Below are 15616 nucleotides of genomic sequence, written 5' to 3'. Positions count from 1 at the left end.
TTTTCTTGAAACTAGTGGTCTTGTCTACGATCAACACTTGATATTTTTCTTGATTTCTACCTTCGTCGATTTCAGCATTACGAAGAGCTTGGGAATCATTTCTATTATCCCTTGCATATCATAGTTCATCACGAAGTTCTACTAACTTAGTGATGGTGACTAGAAAATTCTGTCGATCACTATCTTATCTGGAAGATTAACCCCCACTTGATTCAAGCGATTGTAGTACCTAGACAATCTGAGCACATGCTCACTGCTTGAGCTATTCTCCTCCATCTTTTTAGCTATAGAACTTGTTGGAGACTTCATATCTCTCAACTCGGGTATTTGCTTCAAATATTAACTTCAACTCCTGGAACATCTCATATGGTCCATGACATTCAAAACGTCTTTGAAGTCCTGATTCTAAGCCGTTAAGCATGGTGCACTAAACTACCAAGTAGTCATCATACTGAGCTAGCCAAACATTCATAACATCTGCATCTACTCCTGCAATAGGTCTGTCACCTAGCGGTGCATCAAAGACATAATTCTTCTGTGCAGCAATGAGGATAATCCTCAGATCACGGATCCAATCCGCATCATTGCTACTAACATTTTTCAACATAATTTTTCTCTAGGAACACAATAAACTTGGAGCAACATCGCGAGCTATTGATCTACAACATAGATATGCTAATACTACCAGGACTAAGTTCATGATAAATTAAAGTTCAATTAATTATATTACTTAAGAACTCCCACTTAGACAGACATCCCTCTAATCTTCTAAGTGATCACGTGATCCATATCAACTAAACCATGTCCGATCATCACGTGAGATGGAGTAGTTTCAATGGTGAACATCACTATGTTGATCATATCTACTATATGATTCACGCTCGACCTTTCGGTCTCCGTGTTCCGAGGCCATATCTGTTATATGCTAGGCTCGTCAAGTTTAACATGAGTATTCCGCGTGTGCAACTGTTTTGCACCCGTTGTATTTGAACGTAGAGCCTATCACACCCGATCATCATGTGGTGTCTCAGCACGAAGAACTTTCGCAACGGTGCATACTTAGGGAGAACACTTGTACCTTGATAATTTAGTGAGAGATCATCTTATAATGCTACCGTCAATCAAAGCAAGATAAGATGCATCAAAGATAAACATCACATGCAATCAATATAAGTGATATCATATGGCTATCATCATTTTGTGCTTGTGATCTCCATCTCCGAAGCACCGTCATGATCACCACCGTCACCGACATGACACCTTGATATCCACTGTAGCATCGTTGTCATCTCGCCAACTTATGCTTCTACGACTATCGCTATCGCTTAGTGATAAAGTAAAGCATTACAGGGCGATTGCATTGCATACAATAAAGCGACAACCATATGGCTCCTGCCAGTTGTCGATAACTCGGTTACAAAACATGATTATCTCATACAATAAAATTTAGCATCATGTCTTGACCATATCACATCACAACATGCCCTGCAAAAACAAGTTAGACATCCTCTACTTTGTTGTTGCAAGTTTTACGTGGCTGCTACGGGCTTAGCAAGAATCGTTCTTACCTATGCATCAAAACCACAACGATAGTTTGTCAAGTTGGTATTGTTTTAACCTTCGCAAGGACCGGGCGTAGCCACATTCGGTTCAACTAAAGTTGGAGAAACTGACACCCGCCAGCCACCTGTGTGCAAAGCACGTCAGTAGAACCAGTCTCGCGTAAGCGTACGCGTAATGTCGGTCTGGGCCGCTTCATCCAACAATACCGCCGAACCAAAGTATGGCATGCTGGTAAGCAGTATGACTTATATCGCCCACAACTCACTTGTGTTCTACTCGTGCACATAATATCAACGCATAAAACCAGGCTCGGATGCCACTGTTGGGGAACGTAGTAATTTCAAAAAAATTCCTACGCACACGCAAGATCATGGTGATGCATAGCAACGAGAGGGGAGAGTGTTGTCCACGTACCCTCGTATACCGAAAGCGGAAGCGTTAGCACAATGCGGTTGATGTAGTCGTACGTCTTCACGATCCGACCGATCAAGTACCGAACGCACGGCACCTCCGAATTCTGCACACGTACAACTCGATGACGTCCCTCGAACTCCGATCCAGCCGAGTGTTGAGGGAGAGTTTCGTCAGCACGACGGCGTGGTGACTATGATGATGTTCTACCGACGCAGGGCTTCGCCTAAGCACTGCTACGATCGAGGTGGATTATGGTGGAGGGGGCACCGCACACGACTAAGAGATCAAGAGATCAATTGTTGTGTCTACGGGGTGCCCCCTGGCCACGTATATAAAGGAGTGGAGGAGGGGAGGAGCCGGCCCTCTCTATGGCGCGCCCTGGGGAGTCCTACTCCCACCGGGAGTAGGATTCCCCCTTTTCCTAGTAGAACAAGGAGCCCTTCCAAGTAGTAGGAGTAGGAGGGAAGGAAAGGGAAGGGGAAAAGAGAAGGAAGGAAGGGGGCGCCCCCCTAGTCCAATTCGGATCAGTCCATGGGGAGGGGTGCGGCCACCCTTTGAGGCCTTTCTCTCCTTTCCCGTATGGCCCATTAAGGCCCAATACGAATTCCCATAACTCTCCGGTACCCCCGAAAATATCCGAATCACTCGGAACCTTTCCGATGTCCGAATATAGTCGTCCAATATATCGATCTTTACGTCTCGACCATTTTGAGACTCCTCATCATGTCCCCGATCTCATCCGGGACTCCGAACTCCTTTGATACATCAAAACACATAAACTCATAATATAACCGTCATCGAACTTTAAGCGTGCGGACCCTGCGGGTTTGAGAACTATGTAGACATGACCGAGACACGTCTCCGGTCAATAACCAATAGCGGAACCTGGATGCTCATATTGGCTCCTACATATTCTACTAAGATCTTTATCGGTCAAACCGCATAATAACATACGTTGTTCCCTTTGTCATCTGTATGTTACTTGCCCGAGATTCGATCGTCGGTATCTCAATACCTAGTTCAATCTCGTTACCGGAAAGTCTCTTTACTCGTTCCGTAATGCATCATCCCACAACTAACTCATTAGTTGCAATGCTTGCAAGGCTTAAGGGATGTGCATTACCGAGAGGGCCCAGAGATACCTCTCCGACAATCGGAGTGACAAATCCTAATCTCGAAATACGCCAACCCAACAAGTACCTTTGGAGGCACCTGTAGAGCACCTTTATAATCACCCAATTACGTTGTAACGTTTGGTAGCACACAAAGTGTTCCTCCGGTAAACGGGAGTTGCATAATCTCATAGTCATAGGAACATGTATAAGTCATGAAGAAAGCAACAGCAACAAACTAAACGAACAAGTGCTAAGCTAACGGAATGGGTCAAGTCAATCACATCATTCTCCTAATGATGTGATCCCGTTAATCAAATGACAACTCATGTCTATGGTTAGGAAACATAACCATCTTTGATCAACGAGCTAGTCAAGTAGAGGCATACTAGTGACACTCTGTTTGTCTATGTATTCACACATGTATTATGTTTCTGGTTAATACAATTCAAGCATGAATAATAAACATTTATCATGATATAAGGAAATAAACAATAACTCTATTATTGCCTCTAGGGCATATTTCCTTCACCTACTACTACGTGCAGGCCGCTGACGACGACCAGGAGTAGTTTAGGAGGATCCCAGGCAGGAGGCATGCGCCTCTTTCGATATGTATCCCAGTTTGTGCTAGCCTTCTTAAGGCAATCTTGTTTAACTTATGTCTGTACTCATATATCATTGCTTCCGCTGACTTTTGTATATTTGAGCTTATGTATTCGAGCCCTCGAGGCCGTTGGCTTGTAATATAAAGCTTGTATTATTTTAATTTGTGCCTAGAGTTGTGTTGTGATATCTTCCCGTGAGTCCCTGATCTTGGTCGTACACATTTGCGTGCATGATTAGTGTACGGTCAAATCGGGGGCGTCACACATATTGTCCTAGAGAAGACACATCCAACTAGGAGAAGGTGGATGTCTTCGGGGTCCTGGTCACAAAGGAAGCAACACGGTGGGTGGGCCAACCCTCTCTTCGCGAGTCTTTCGTCTGTCCAACATCTTCTTGCTTTGCAAGACAAAGGAAGATTTTGATGTTCAAGGGTGCCCACCCCTTCCACGTAAGCCGCCAATCGGAGTCGGGGATGGATCCATGGAACAACGTACGGTAGCATGAGGCGGTAGAGTATGCTACGTTGTCCGTCCAACGCTAACGGATGCTGTCTGGGGCGGAGGAGAGGGTGACCAGACGAAGGCGTCTCCAAAGGTCGATGTATTCAATCGTGGCGAAGACACCAAGAGCTCCTCGGATGTCACGGACCCAATCCTGGTTGAGGATGCTGTCATGAACCAGGCGCCAGTTCCGAATGCATCAGGGGGAGAGCTTGTAGAGGGTGGGGGCAATCTCGTCGATCGAATTGCCATGTAGCCAATGAACTGACCAGAAGTGGCATGTCTTCCCATTGTCCAACGACCAAGTGGTGGAAGCACGAAAGATGTCCCGAGTAGCAACGTCGTCCGGCAAAAAGCAGATGGTGCCATGGCCGGGAAGGATCGGTATCCCGAAGCCATAGCCAGCGAACCCTGAGAGATATGCTAGTGGGGTGGATGTCGCGGATGTCGAGCCCTCCAAGATCAAGTGGGCGACAAACCTTGGGCCAATTGACCGGACAGTTACCTAAACGCGCCTCCTTACGATCATGCTAGACGAAGTCCCGAATTAAGCGGGTGACAAGCTTTAGGATAGTATGTGCAATCGCCATGGCCAGGAGCAAGTGGACCAGTATGGCAGATAAAACGTGTCGCACAAGGGCAAGACGCATGCCACGAGTGAGAAGGGATGCTTGCCAGGTGCCCAACCACTTGGCAATCTTGTCGACCAGGGGCATGAGCGCCGAGGAGGGGACTTCACACACCGATAGTGGAAGCCCAAGATAGGTTATGGGAAAGGCAGCAACAGGGCAGGTTAGGGACTCGCCAACATGCTGGGAGCCTGGGACACATCCGAAGGGCAACAGATGAGGGTAACCAGGCACTTGGCGAAATTGATGTTGAGGCCAGATGCCTTGCCAAACAGGTGAAGAATGACGTGCACTGCTTGAAAATCGCGATCATCGGGATGACAGAATATGACGACATTATCCGCAAAGAGGGAGATGGTACACGCCGTGTGCCTGGTGGTGAGGTGCTGCAAGACCCCGTGCAGAACGGCCTGCTGCACCATGGTGTTGAGGGGCGTGGCTATTCCGCGCGCGCGTCGGAGCGGCCACTTTCGGACAACACCAATATGGAAAGTGTGTAGCAACTACGTCGGAGGATTAGGAGGATTAATTAGCGTGCCCCCCTGAAAATCAGGGGGGGGGGGATTAGTGGTTGTTTTGGGTGGGCCCAATTTCCTTAACTAGCGTTTGCATGTATATGTGCTCAGAAGTCAGACGTGGTGGGCCTGCAGAATCCTGTCGGAGCGGCGATTTGGGAAAGTGACTAGCAACTCCGCGGTGGATTGATTCGCGCGTTGCAGCGGCCGCACGCGAAGGAGTTCTTTCGGGTGTTGAGTACGTCAATGACGGCGAACGATATGGGCAAGATGTGGTCGCCTTGTCGTGATTAATATATATGTTCAGTTTCAGTTCTTATATTATTAATCCGTAATTCATGTCTACTAAATCAAATTTGCAGGCAATTGCCGCAGCAAGTGGCGGTTGTCCTAGTTCGTATAGTTGCAATTGGATCCATAGTCCTTGCACCGAAAAGAGTTATTCAGAGGAGTGAACAAAGCAGAAGAAAAAGGTGAGTCATTTCCGTTCCCTTCCTCCTACCACCAGCACCAGGTCTCTGTTTCTCCAGTCTCCCCACCGTCCTCCCTCATCCCAAATCGAACAGCCTCCCCGTCGCATCGATCCCAATCTGACCATCCCCAAAACCCTAACCCTCACTCGCCTCCTAGCACGGCGGCGAGTCACGGCGGCGGGGGCGTGAGATGGCTGCGCGGGCGTAAGCATTTCGGAGGCGATCGCGGAGGTGGGGGCTTCCTGTGACCCGCCAGCGGTCTCGCTGGTGCCGGCCCGTGGGTATGGCGACGTCGTCGTCGGCTGGCGGGGGCGGTGCAGCCGGGGGCGCGCCTGGACTCAAGACTTACTTCAAGACTCCCGAGGGCCGGCATAAGCTGCAGTACGAGAAGACCCACTCCCCCTCCGTGCTGCACTACAACCACAGCTCTGGTGGCAAGACTGTCTCCGAGGTATGAAGGGCCGCGACTCCGCGGTACCGGCGATCACGTCCCGGGGTTTGCGGTTAGCGCGCGGGTTGGGACGGGGATTGGGATCTCGATGGGTCGCTCGGATGGGATGGGGAATTGAGCTGTGGCGTTGGGTGTTGACCTGATCAGGTGCCGGATTCAGGCGTGTCTCTTTTCGCGTATCTGGTTGGGTTTTATTTGGTTTTAGTTAGGGTTTCGGGTAAGTTTTGGATCGTGGCATTTTTGGTCAGGTTACTGTGCTTCTGGTAAGACCGGCGTCCTCGGTTGCAAGTATTAACCGGTGACCATTTATGGAACCTCGCAGTGTGATGAATTTAGTGGGGTTTCTCGTTTGGGATTCTAACTGTATAAGCGATTGTTTTAGTTATTTGCTTGCTTCGTGATGATCGACTTCATTGCGATTTATATTCTTGTATATTATGAGAAGTTAAGTTTACATCAATATCTTTTGACGATGGCAGATGACAGTGGCATATTTGAAGGAGAAGCCCGTGGGGCAGGGCTCTACACCGTCAACACCAAGTTCCGGCAGTGGCATGCGATCTGCAGCTGCAAGACTGCTTGGTACCGGGAATGGGAGCCGGACACTTAGCTTTGCAGGCAGCAATGGTGTCAGCAGGGCTGTTTCAGGGAGCAGCCGTGTGGGTGGCGGCGTTGGTATGTCAACGGGCGTTGGTGGATCTCAAGCCGTGGCGAATTACGATGGCAAGGGAACATACATCATCTTCAATACCGCAGATACACTGTTCATTAGTGATCTCAACTCACATGACAAAGTATTAGTTCCCTTGTCCAATGCATGCCAAAGTTTTACTTACAAATATGCAGCCTTGCGTTTCTCTGATCAAGTTGTTAATTGCACCAGGATCCAGTAAAGTCCATCCACTTCAGCAACTCAAACCCAGTTTGTCATGCATTTGACTCGGAGGCCAAAGATGGGCATGACGTGATTGTTGGATTATGGTCGGGAGATGGTGAGTGCTTTCTTTTTGGAATGCTTTGTTCTTAGAATTGAACTCTGTTCTGAGACCGAGACGAGTTATATTTATATGTGTCCATTGTGCAGTCTATTCAATGTCATTGAGGCAACAGTTGCAAGATCCTGGAAAGAAGCCTGTTATGTCTCAGCATTTTATCAATAAAGACAAAGATGGAACTGCCAACAGGCATGTTTGCTTCCTTTAAAATAATAATGGAAGTGATAAATTTGTATGAGAATTACCTTACAAGTAACAAACTTTTTCTTCATATTTTTGTTTTATGCCACATCCTGAACACACTGTTGTTTTAGGATAACTATGAAAGATGGTCTGACTCAGAGTTTCCTTTTGTGCATTATTAGAAGTTGTAACTTATAGGAAACTGTTGCTATTAATGGATAAGGACTAGGGCCGAAAACTTCATTTGAGCTCCTCATTTTGATGGTGCTCAGTCGATAGTAGCAAACATTTGTTTTGCTTTATGCCTGGCAACATGCTTTGTATTGCATGTCTTTTCATGCTGCCTGATTCAAATTGGCATGTGAGAGATGTCGACATTCCCCTGTTCTGAATATCCCTTAATGCCACCCTACCATGGTGGGTCCGATAGTTGTCCTGTTCCTCTCTTCTTTATGGAGTGTGCGAGGAGTGTTTAGTGTAAGCATCTTGTGTGTGTGTGGCGGGGGTGGGGGACTGGTATGAATAGCTGAGGTGATATACATCCCTTGGCTAGTCAGCATCTAAAGCGAATATTTACACATAGGTTGTGGGACTATCTATATACATGTAAATACTGGTTGAAAAAACTTGAATATTTGCAACTAGTTCAAGTTTGACTTTACTAGATGCCGTTATTGCAGCCACTGTACTTGTGTTGCATGGGTTCCAGAGCGTGAAGGCATTTTTGTTGTCAGCAATGCTGATGGGAATCTGTATGTGTATGACAAAGTGAGTGCCTACTGTCATCGAATTTTGTTACAAAGTAATCATACTCCATTATGCCAAATCTAAACCAATTATTTTCTATGTCCAGTCCAAGGATGGAAGTGCTGACTGGGCATTTCCAACTGTAAGGGATCAAAATCAGCTGATGATTTCACATGCAAAGTCCAATAAGGTATCTTAGGGCACTTGATTTCTGTTTAAATAGTTATGGCATTTGATTTTTTTCTTCACTTGAAAATGTGTACAGGCATGGTCATTTATGCTGTCATGTTTAAACATTTGGTAATAGAGAGGTACTTGTTCTGGGAACTTTTTGAAGGAAATAATTACCACCTGTGCATCTGTGAAAACCGATGCCTAACATGCAGTAGCTGGACTACTAACACAATAATTTGTTGGGTTCGATATCCATGATGTATATGCTTGTAATATCAGTTTTATAATCATTTTTTAGTTCACTATTGGATTTTATGATCTCTAGTTGTTTATCACTTTGTAACATCCCTTAAAAGGTAGAATGATCCATCAGTCATTTTAAATGTATTGTAGCATTTTTAAAAACTAATGGTAGCATTTTCAGCATCAGATGTTGTAAGTCTGTGTCAGGGATGCTGAACACAAATAGAGTGTGCATAGGCCCTTGCAAATATTTGTCAAATCTTGTTTTATTGCACATGGAAGCATTTTGTGGAATATCGTATCCAACATCTCTAAAACTCACATAATTTGAACATTCCAACGTCTTTTGATGCTTTATTGAAACACTCCAAAATAACATGTATGCAAAAACCTTAAGTCAGCTGTCGCGGCATTTGAGATAACATTTACAACAACACAAACTAAATATTGAAATAGCCTTTGCGTGCAAAAATAGACTTAATTGCTACATTATCTTGTGTAACATCTGCAACAATGTAAACTAGATATTATAACATGCCGGAAAAGAATGTCTGCAACAAAGTATGGGAGTCATGAGGCTTGCCCCACCCATGCGACACAATAACCCTCAAATTACTCTGGTTTAATTCATCTGGGTGAAGTGTATGACAATTTAACTTGTATTGGGAACAAGGATGGTACCGTTTTCCCTTTTTACATGAGTTCTTCGATGACAAGAACAGTTCTTCTAGGGAAGAGGAATACCACATTTACTTTCGTATAATTAGAGAAGTTCCTCTAGGGAAGAGAACACCACATTTACTTTCTTATAATTAGAGAAGTTCCTCTAGGGAAGTGGAACACCACATTTACTTTCCTACAATTAAGTTGATCGCATGTTTATTTTCTTTGCTATCTCAAAAAGGGCAACCTGGTGCATGTAGCTCCCGCTTGCGCAGGGTCCAGGGAAGGGTCCGACCACTTTGGGTCTATAGTACGCAGCCTTTCCCTACATTTCTGTAAGAGGCTGTTTCCAGGACTTGAACCCATGACCTCATGGTCACAAGGCAGCAGCTTTACCACTGCGCCAAGGCTCCCCTTCAATGGTTGAAATTATGTGTCACGAACTTGGTAGATATGTGAGACCATACATAGTGCAGTAGTCTCCATTTCTATGTAAATTGTGAAGATAGACCAGTATCCTGGGATTACGGATCATATATGCCCCAGTTGTTGAAGATGGCAGAAAATTAATTTTCCACAAGCTCATTCTCGTGTTCTCACTTAGTAGTTGACGCGTTCAACACAAGCTTCATGTGGTCGAACTGTCCTCACACTTGCTAGTTGACATAGAGCAGACTGTTTATGCTGGGTCAACCTTGCATTGGATTTAGTGCAGTGGTGTTTACCTGTCACTTGGTTTTTATTTCAATCATATTAGGAAATGCCAAGTTCTCAAGTAGCATCACTTTACCAGCAGACCATACTGGAACCAGTACTAAGAACCTGGAAGTTACTATTTTTTGCTATGTTCTTTTAATGCTGCAAAACATTAATTCAAGGAAACTCAAGAAATTCCTGAACATGATGAATTTAAATTTGTAGCTGCTATCATTGATTATGGGATGTAAATAATGCTGCAGAGCAATCCTACTGCAAGATGGCACATCTGTCAAGGTGCAATCAATGCCATTTCATTTTCGCCGGATGGAGCTTACATGGCAACTGTTGGGCGAGATGGTAATTTTGTCTAGCCAAGAACGAGAATTGACATGTGATAAAGGTTTCCTATTGGTGACACATTGTACTTAAGTTGTTCGATTATATGCAGGTTATTTAAGAGTATTTGACTTCGCGAAAGAACAACTAATATTTGGTGGGAAAAGTTACTATGGTGCTCTTTTGTGTTGCTCATGGAGGTAAACTGCCAATTGCATTTACTGTTACTCTGGTATTTGGTGCCAATTTTGTCGCATGCCTGCACCTACCTTTTACTAACTAGTAGTTCAGATATGATGTTCACAAAAACAGAAACTCATATTTCCCTATCTTTTTGCGCAGTTGCATCAGTTCTGCTATTGACTGATTATTCTAGGATTGTATATGAGCTTACCTCTTGTAATCTTGTTTCATCTGTGAATCACATAACACCATTTGTAAATTAACTTTTTAGATCTTCATAAGAAGTGGCCAATTTTACATATGAAACGGTGCAAGAGCAGTAGCTAAGAGCATCTCCAGCCGTTCGCCCCCCCAGGGGGCTTGAAATATCGCTGCCTCGGGGTGAACCGGCGCTAAAATCGGCTTGGGGGCGATTGAGTTCCCAGCCGCCGCCCCCAGGCGCCGATATCGGCCCAATTTTGGCGCAAAGTTGTCTGCTTTTCAGCCCACTTTCGGCGCAAAATTGGCCCGCTATCGGCACAAATCGGCCCATATTCGCCGTGCTTCGGCGCAAATTCAACAGAAGCTATTTTTTATCACATAGTTCATCACAGAAAATTAATAGAAATCAAATAGTTCAACAAATAGTTAAACAACAAATAGTTCAATACAAATTATATAGTTCAACAAATAAAAACTCATATTTCATCACACGTCGAGCTAGGCGTTGCCCTTGAGCCTCCATAGGTGCTCCACCAGATCCTGCTGCAGTTGTTGATGCACCAGTGGGTCTTGGATCTCCTGACGCATATTGAGGAAGGCTGTCCAGGTTGCCAGTAGGTGGTGATCAACTTGGGCAAGAGGACCCTGCATGTAATATGGTTCAGTGTTAAACACTGGCTCTCTCAATGATCATGTTGTGCAAGATGACAGAGCAAGTCATGATCTCCCACATTTGATCTTTCGACCAGGTTTGAGTGGGGTACCGGACAACAGCAAATCGAGATTGGAGCACACCAAATACCTGCTCGACATCCTTCCTGCAAGCCTCCTGAACCTTCGCAAAGTGGGAGTACTTGCCTCTTGCCACAAGGTTTGAGATAGTCTTCACAAATGTGGACCATCTCGGATAGATGCCATCTACTAGGTAGTATCCCTTGTTGTACTGTCGCCCATTGACCTCGAAGTTCACCGGAGGAGAATGACCTTCAATAAGCTTGGCAAAGACAGGGGAGTACTGCAGTACGTTGATGTCATTGTGAGTTCCTGGCATACCAAAGGAGTGCCAAATCCAGAGGTCGTGTGTGGCCACTGCCTCAAGTACCACACTGCGACCGCCTTTGGCGCCTCTGTACATTCCCTGCCAAGCAAATGGACAGTTTTTCCATTTCCAATGCATGCAGTCGATGCTTCCAAGCATCCCAGGAAATCCTCTTGCTGCATTCTGTGCTAGGATCCGAGCAGTGTCTTCAGCATTGGGTGATCGCAAGTGTTGCGGTCCAAACACTGCCACCACTGCCCTGGAGAACTTGTAGAAACACTCAATGGTCGTGGACTCGGCCATGCGTCCATAGTCTTCGAATGAATCACCGGGAGCTCCGTATGCAAGCATCCTCGTAGCTGTCGTGCACTTCTGGAGTGAGGTGAATCCAAGTGTGCCGGTGCAATCCTTCTTGCACTTGAAGTAGTTGTCGAACTCTTCGGTGGAATTCACAATCCTGAGGAAGAGCTTTTGGCTCATCCGATAACGGCGCCGAAATACTTTGTCGCCGTGCAATGGAGCGTCGGCGAAGTAGTCAGAGTAGAGCAAGCAATAGCCTTCCAGTCGATGCCTCTGCTTCGCCTTCATTCGGCCCGGCGCCGAGCCACCTCGCCGCGGCTTTGCATTGCTCGCGAGCAGGCTGGCTAGGGCGGCGACGACCATGAGATGCTCTTCGTCCTAGGCGTCGGCATCGGCTTCCTCCTCCAGCAGCGCCGCGAGTGCGTCCGAGTCCATGGCCGAGCAGACAAATCGCCGAACACCTGGCGGGTGTGGTAGGCGCGCAGCCGCCCGTATCCTGCCCTGCGCGGCCGGAAAACTCGCCCAAGAACGGGGTGAGGATGCCGCGACGGAACCCTCTCTCTTTTTCGGCGGGGGGAATGGTCTATCTAGCGGTGGTGGGGGGTGGTTGGCGCCGGGATCGGCAAGGCGGCGGGAGGGGGGGGGGATCTGGACGTGCAAAGGTGTGTTTTCGCCTGACAGTGGTGGCCCAGACGCTCTTTTCCCTTCCGCCGGAGCCCCCAAGTGCTCCCCAGTGCGCTGGGTTCGGCCTGGGATCGCCGGCCCCAAAAACGGGCCGAGCCGGCGGATTTAGCAGAAACATAGTCGGTGACTTGGTGCAGCATGCTTGTCATTTTCTTGATTATATCTTAAACTTCAATCATTCATCATATAGAACGCAATGTGTCTGCATCTAGAGATGATGTTTGTTAGTTGCTCGATAAGAACTCGCAATTGCAGGCTACCAAGTAAGGTTTTTAATTAACTATAAGAAGCTGAAGGGACATGGATTGATAATGGCACATTTTGTTCAATTAGCCATGATTTCTGCTAGCGATAAATTGGGGCACGGCAAGTTCTTGGAAACACAGCACATGGTTGAAGGTTGAATGATCTTATACTGAAAGTTTGCCTGATTTGGTTGCTAGCAAATTGCTGTCATTATTGATGGTATATACTGTATAAAATAGAAGTTCGTTATTGTCCACCTGCTTATTGAAAGTTGTGTTGACTTGGCACTTCTGCTTATGCTTTTGTACATGAATTGACTACCTTGTTATGGCAAGCGTCTGGAATCCCAGCTTTTGAGATGTCATGGAATTAAACTTTAAAGCTATCATCGTCTGATACAACATTGTATCAAAATTTCATATTTGTACTTGAGGCTCTCTTGGCCTTATCTGTCCTGATGTTATTGGCTTATTTTCTTATTCGGTTTCACAGGAAGTTTGATGAATATCGTGTAACATTCTAAGTAGTGATGTATACTTGCATCCAACTTTGCATGTAGTCACAAAATATAGCTAGTCTTGCTTGTACAATTGTCCTGATGTAATTGGATTTATTTGTGCCATTTCACAACAGTTGTGATTTGTGAAGCTAGCGTTTTTACCACATAATTGTATAACAGCATGCCCTTGAAGATGTTAATAATTTGGCTTGTTTGTGCTCTCCTGTTACAGTGCGGATGGAAAATATATATTATCAGGCGGGGAAGATGATCTTGTGCAAGTATGGAGCATGGATGACAGAAAGATGGTTGCGTGGGGCGAGGGGCATACATCATGGGTGCTACTATCATTACAGTTGTCTTTGTGCAGCATATTGATGCTTTTATCGGAACTTCCAATTTTCATGCAGATCTCCTTTTCTGTTGCAGGTTAGCTCAGTTGCCTTTGATTCGTATTGGTCCCCTCCAAGTTCTGATGATGCAGGAGAAAATGTCATGTATCGCTTTGGTTCTGTTGGCCAGGTACCAGTAAATTTATATGAATGAATGAATTTGTTAATCTGGGCCTAATTTGTAACTTTTATGGTTTTTATTCTAACGGAAATCATAATGATACATCATAGAATAATCTGTTTGTTTCCTTGTATACTTGTTATAGCGACAAGGATTTAAATGCTAGTGATATCTGAATTTTGTATTGGTTACTTGTTGGGTTGCTTAGGTGACTTGCAGTTGTGAAAAATGAGCATGCTTGCTTCTTGTTCATTAGTATTCTTACCGAGTTGATGAATCATGATTCATGTGTCTCACTAGCTTTTTTTTGCTTAAAAAGTTGTGCTACACTCTGTGCCACTTACCACTTGTTCATGAGGGACTGGGTATCACAAATAAGTTCCATTGTATTTCATGTATCTTGAATTCGAAATAGGTTTCTATCTGTTTTGGCATTGAATATATATACTCTTGACCAAGTATTACAACTTGAGGTTCCATGATTTTATCTTGGGCATAGGATGTGCTACTGTCATGTGGTCTATGCTTCAGCTACCATTTAGCATTGCTTTTCGTACTGGGTTAGTACTGGAAATAATGTATTTACCTTTGCATGCACTTAGGATACCCAACTTCTTCTCTGGGATTTGGCAATGGATGAGATTGCTGTGCCACTTCGACATCCTTCCAGCGGCTCCCCAACATTTAGCAGTGGAAGCCCTTCTGCACACTGGGACAGTGCATGTCCTCCTCCTACTGGTGTTCTTCAGCCGTCTCCACGGATGCGAGACGTACCAAAGCTCTCACCCCTCGTTGCACACAGAGTACATGCTGATCCCCTTTCTGGCCTAGAATTCACCAGTGAATCGATCGTCACCATATGCCGTGAGGGGCTAATCAAAATCTGGGCCAGGCCACAACACAGTGAAAACAGCCAGCGGCCAAATTCTTCTGAGCTGGCAGCTGGCAATGCCATCTCCAAGGATAAGATGATAACATCACCAAACAAAGCAGGCACTTCCAGCTCTAGCTTCAAGCAACCATCATCTGTTATTTTCTCATGACCAAAGGCTTCTGCTTGCATTTTTATCATGCTTGCTCAGCCATGGCTACTCATATCTTGTCACTAACGTGGCGATTAGTGACGCAGGGCTTCGCTGGGAAGTCTGCCAGCGACAGAGGCGTGCTTCATAGATGTCTATGTGACAAAAGAATAACGGAACTTGTTCCTGTACAGATACAGATATTGCCCCCAGATGAATAGTAAAAGTTTACTGGTTGTTGTTCCATATCATTTGTCTGGTCTTCCATAACATCTCAATAGATTAGAGTATGTACCCATTCTTTGCATATTAATGGTATCTTCACTTATTAGGCGCTCTGGAGGTTACAGATCAGATTCCATTTGCCCCCCATAACGTTGCTTTCCTGCTTGTGTTATCAATGGAACTGTAAATTACTGTTGTTGTTGTTGTTGTTTATACAATGTTTCTGAATCCCCTTGGGTATTGTATTCCATTTCTTCTTCTTTTGAGTGTTGATTTGTCACTTGAATGTAGTCTTATGAGAAACAAAATGCTTGAGTTGTCCCACACAAGTTTGAGGCAAGTTGATGTTAAGAACAGAAGGGAATGCATCTGAATTAAAATGATTATGTTCTGCTACC

General features: G+C 45.3%; 1 protein-coding gene across 1 annotated transcript; it reads left to right on the top strand.

Moving 5' to 3' along the window:
• Window positions 1-5792: 5792 nt before the first annotated feature.
• Window positions 5793-15239, top strand: LOC123086708 (WD repeat-containing protein 20). The gene is made up of 11 exons (XM_044508481.1): window positions 5793-6266; window positions 6746-7060; window positions 7150-7258; window positions 7351-7450; window positions 8125-8212; window positions 8298-8381; window positions 10231-10327; window positions 10419-10506; window positions 13691-13796; window positions 13888-13980; window positions 14574-15239. Exons 1-11 carry the CDS (start codon window positions 6099-6101, stop codon window positions 15012-15014), a joined length of 1689 nt encoding a protein of 562 aa, XP_044364416.1. The 5' UTR covers window positions 5793-6098; the 3' UTR covers window positions 15015-15239.
• Window positions 15240-15616: the final 377 nt, after the last annotated feature.

This window comes from Triticum aestivum, chromosome 4A (assembly GCF_018294505.1).
Source record: "Triticum aestivum cultivar Chinese Spring chromosome 4A, IWGSC CS RefSeq v2.1, whole genome shotgun sequence".
Taxonomy (NCBI): Eukaryota; Viridiplantae; Streptophyta; class Magnoliopsida; order Poales; family Poaceae; genus Triticum; species Triticum aestivum.
The sequence above is the reverse complement of the archived record's forward strand: the minus strand, read 5'-3'. Positions and strand labels throughout refer to the sequence as shown.

What these genes read in the sequence shown, in the direction of transcription:
- LOC123086708 (XM_044508481.1), top strand. Translation starts at nt 6,099, where the DNA reads ATGGCGACGTCGTCGTCGGCTGGCGGGGGCGGTGCAGCCGGGGGCGCG. An exon ending in ATCTCAACTCACATGACAAA is followed by an intron (nt 7,061 to 7,149) that starts GTATTAGTTCCC and finishes TAATTGCACCAG; the next exon opens with GATCCAGTAAAGTCCATCCA. An exon ending in TGGATTATGGTCGGGAGATG is followed by an intron (nt 7,259 to 7,350) that starts GTGAGTGCTTTC and finishes TCCATTGTGCAG; the next exon opens with TCTATTCAATGTCATTGAGG.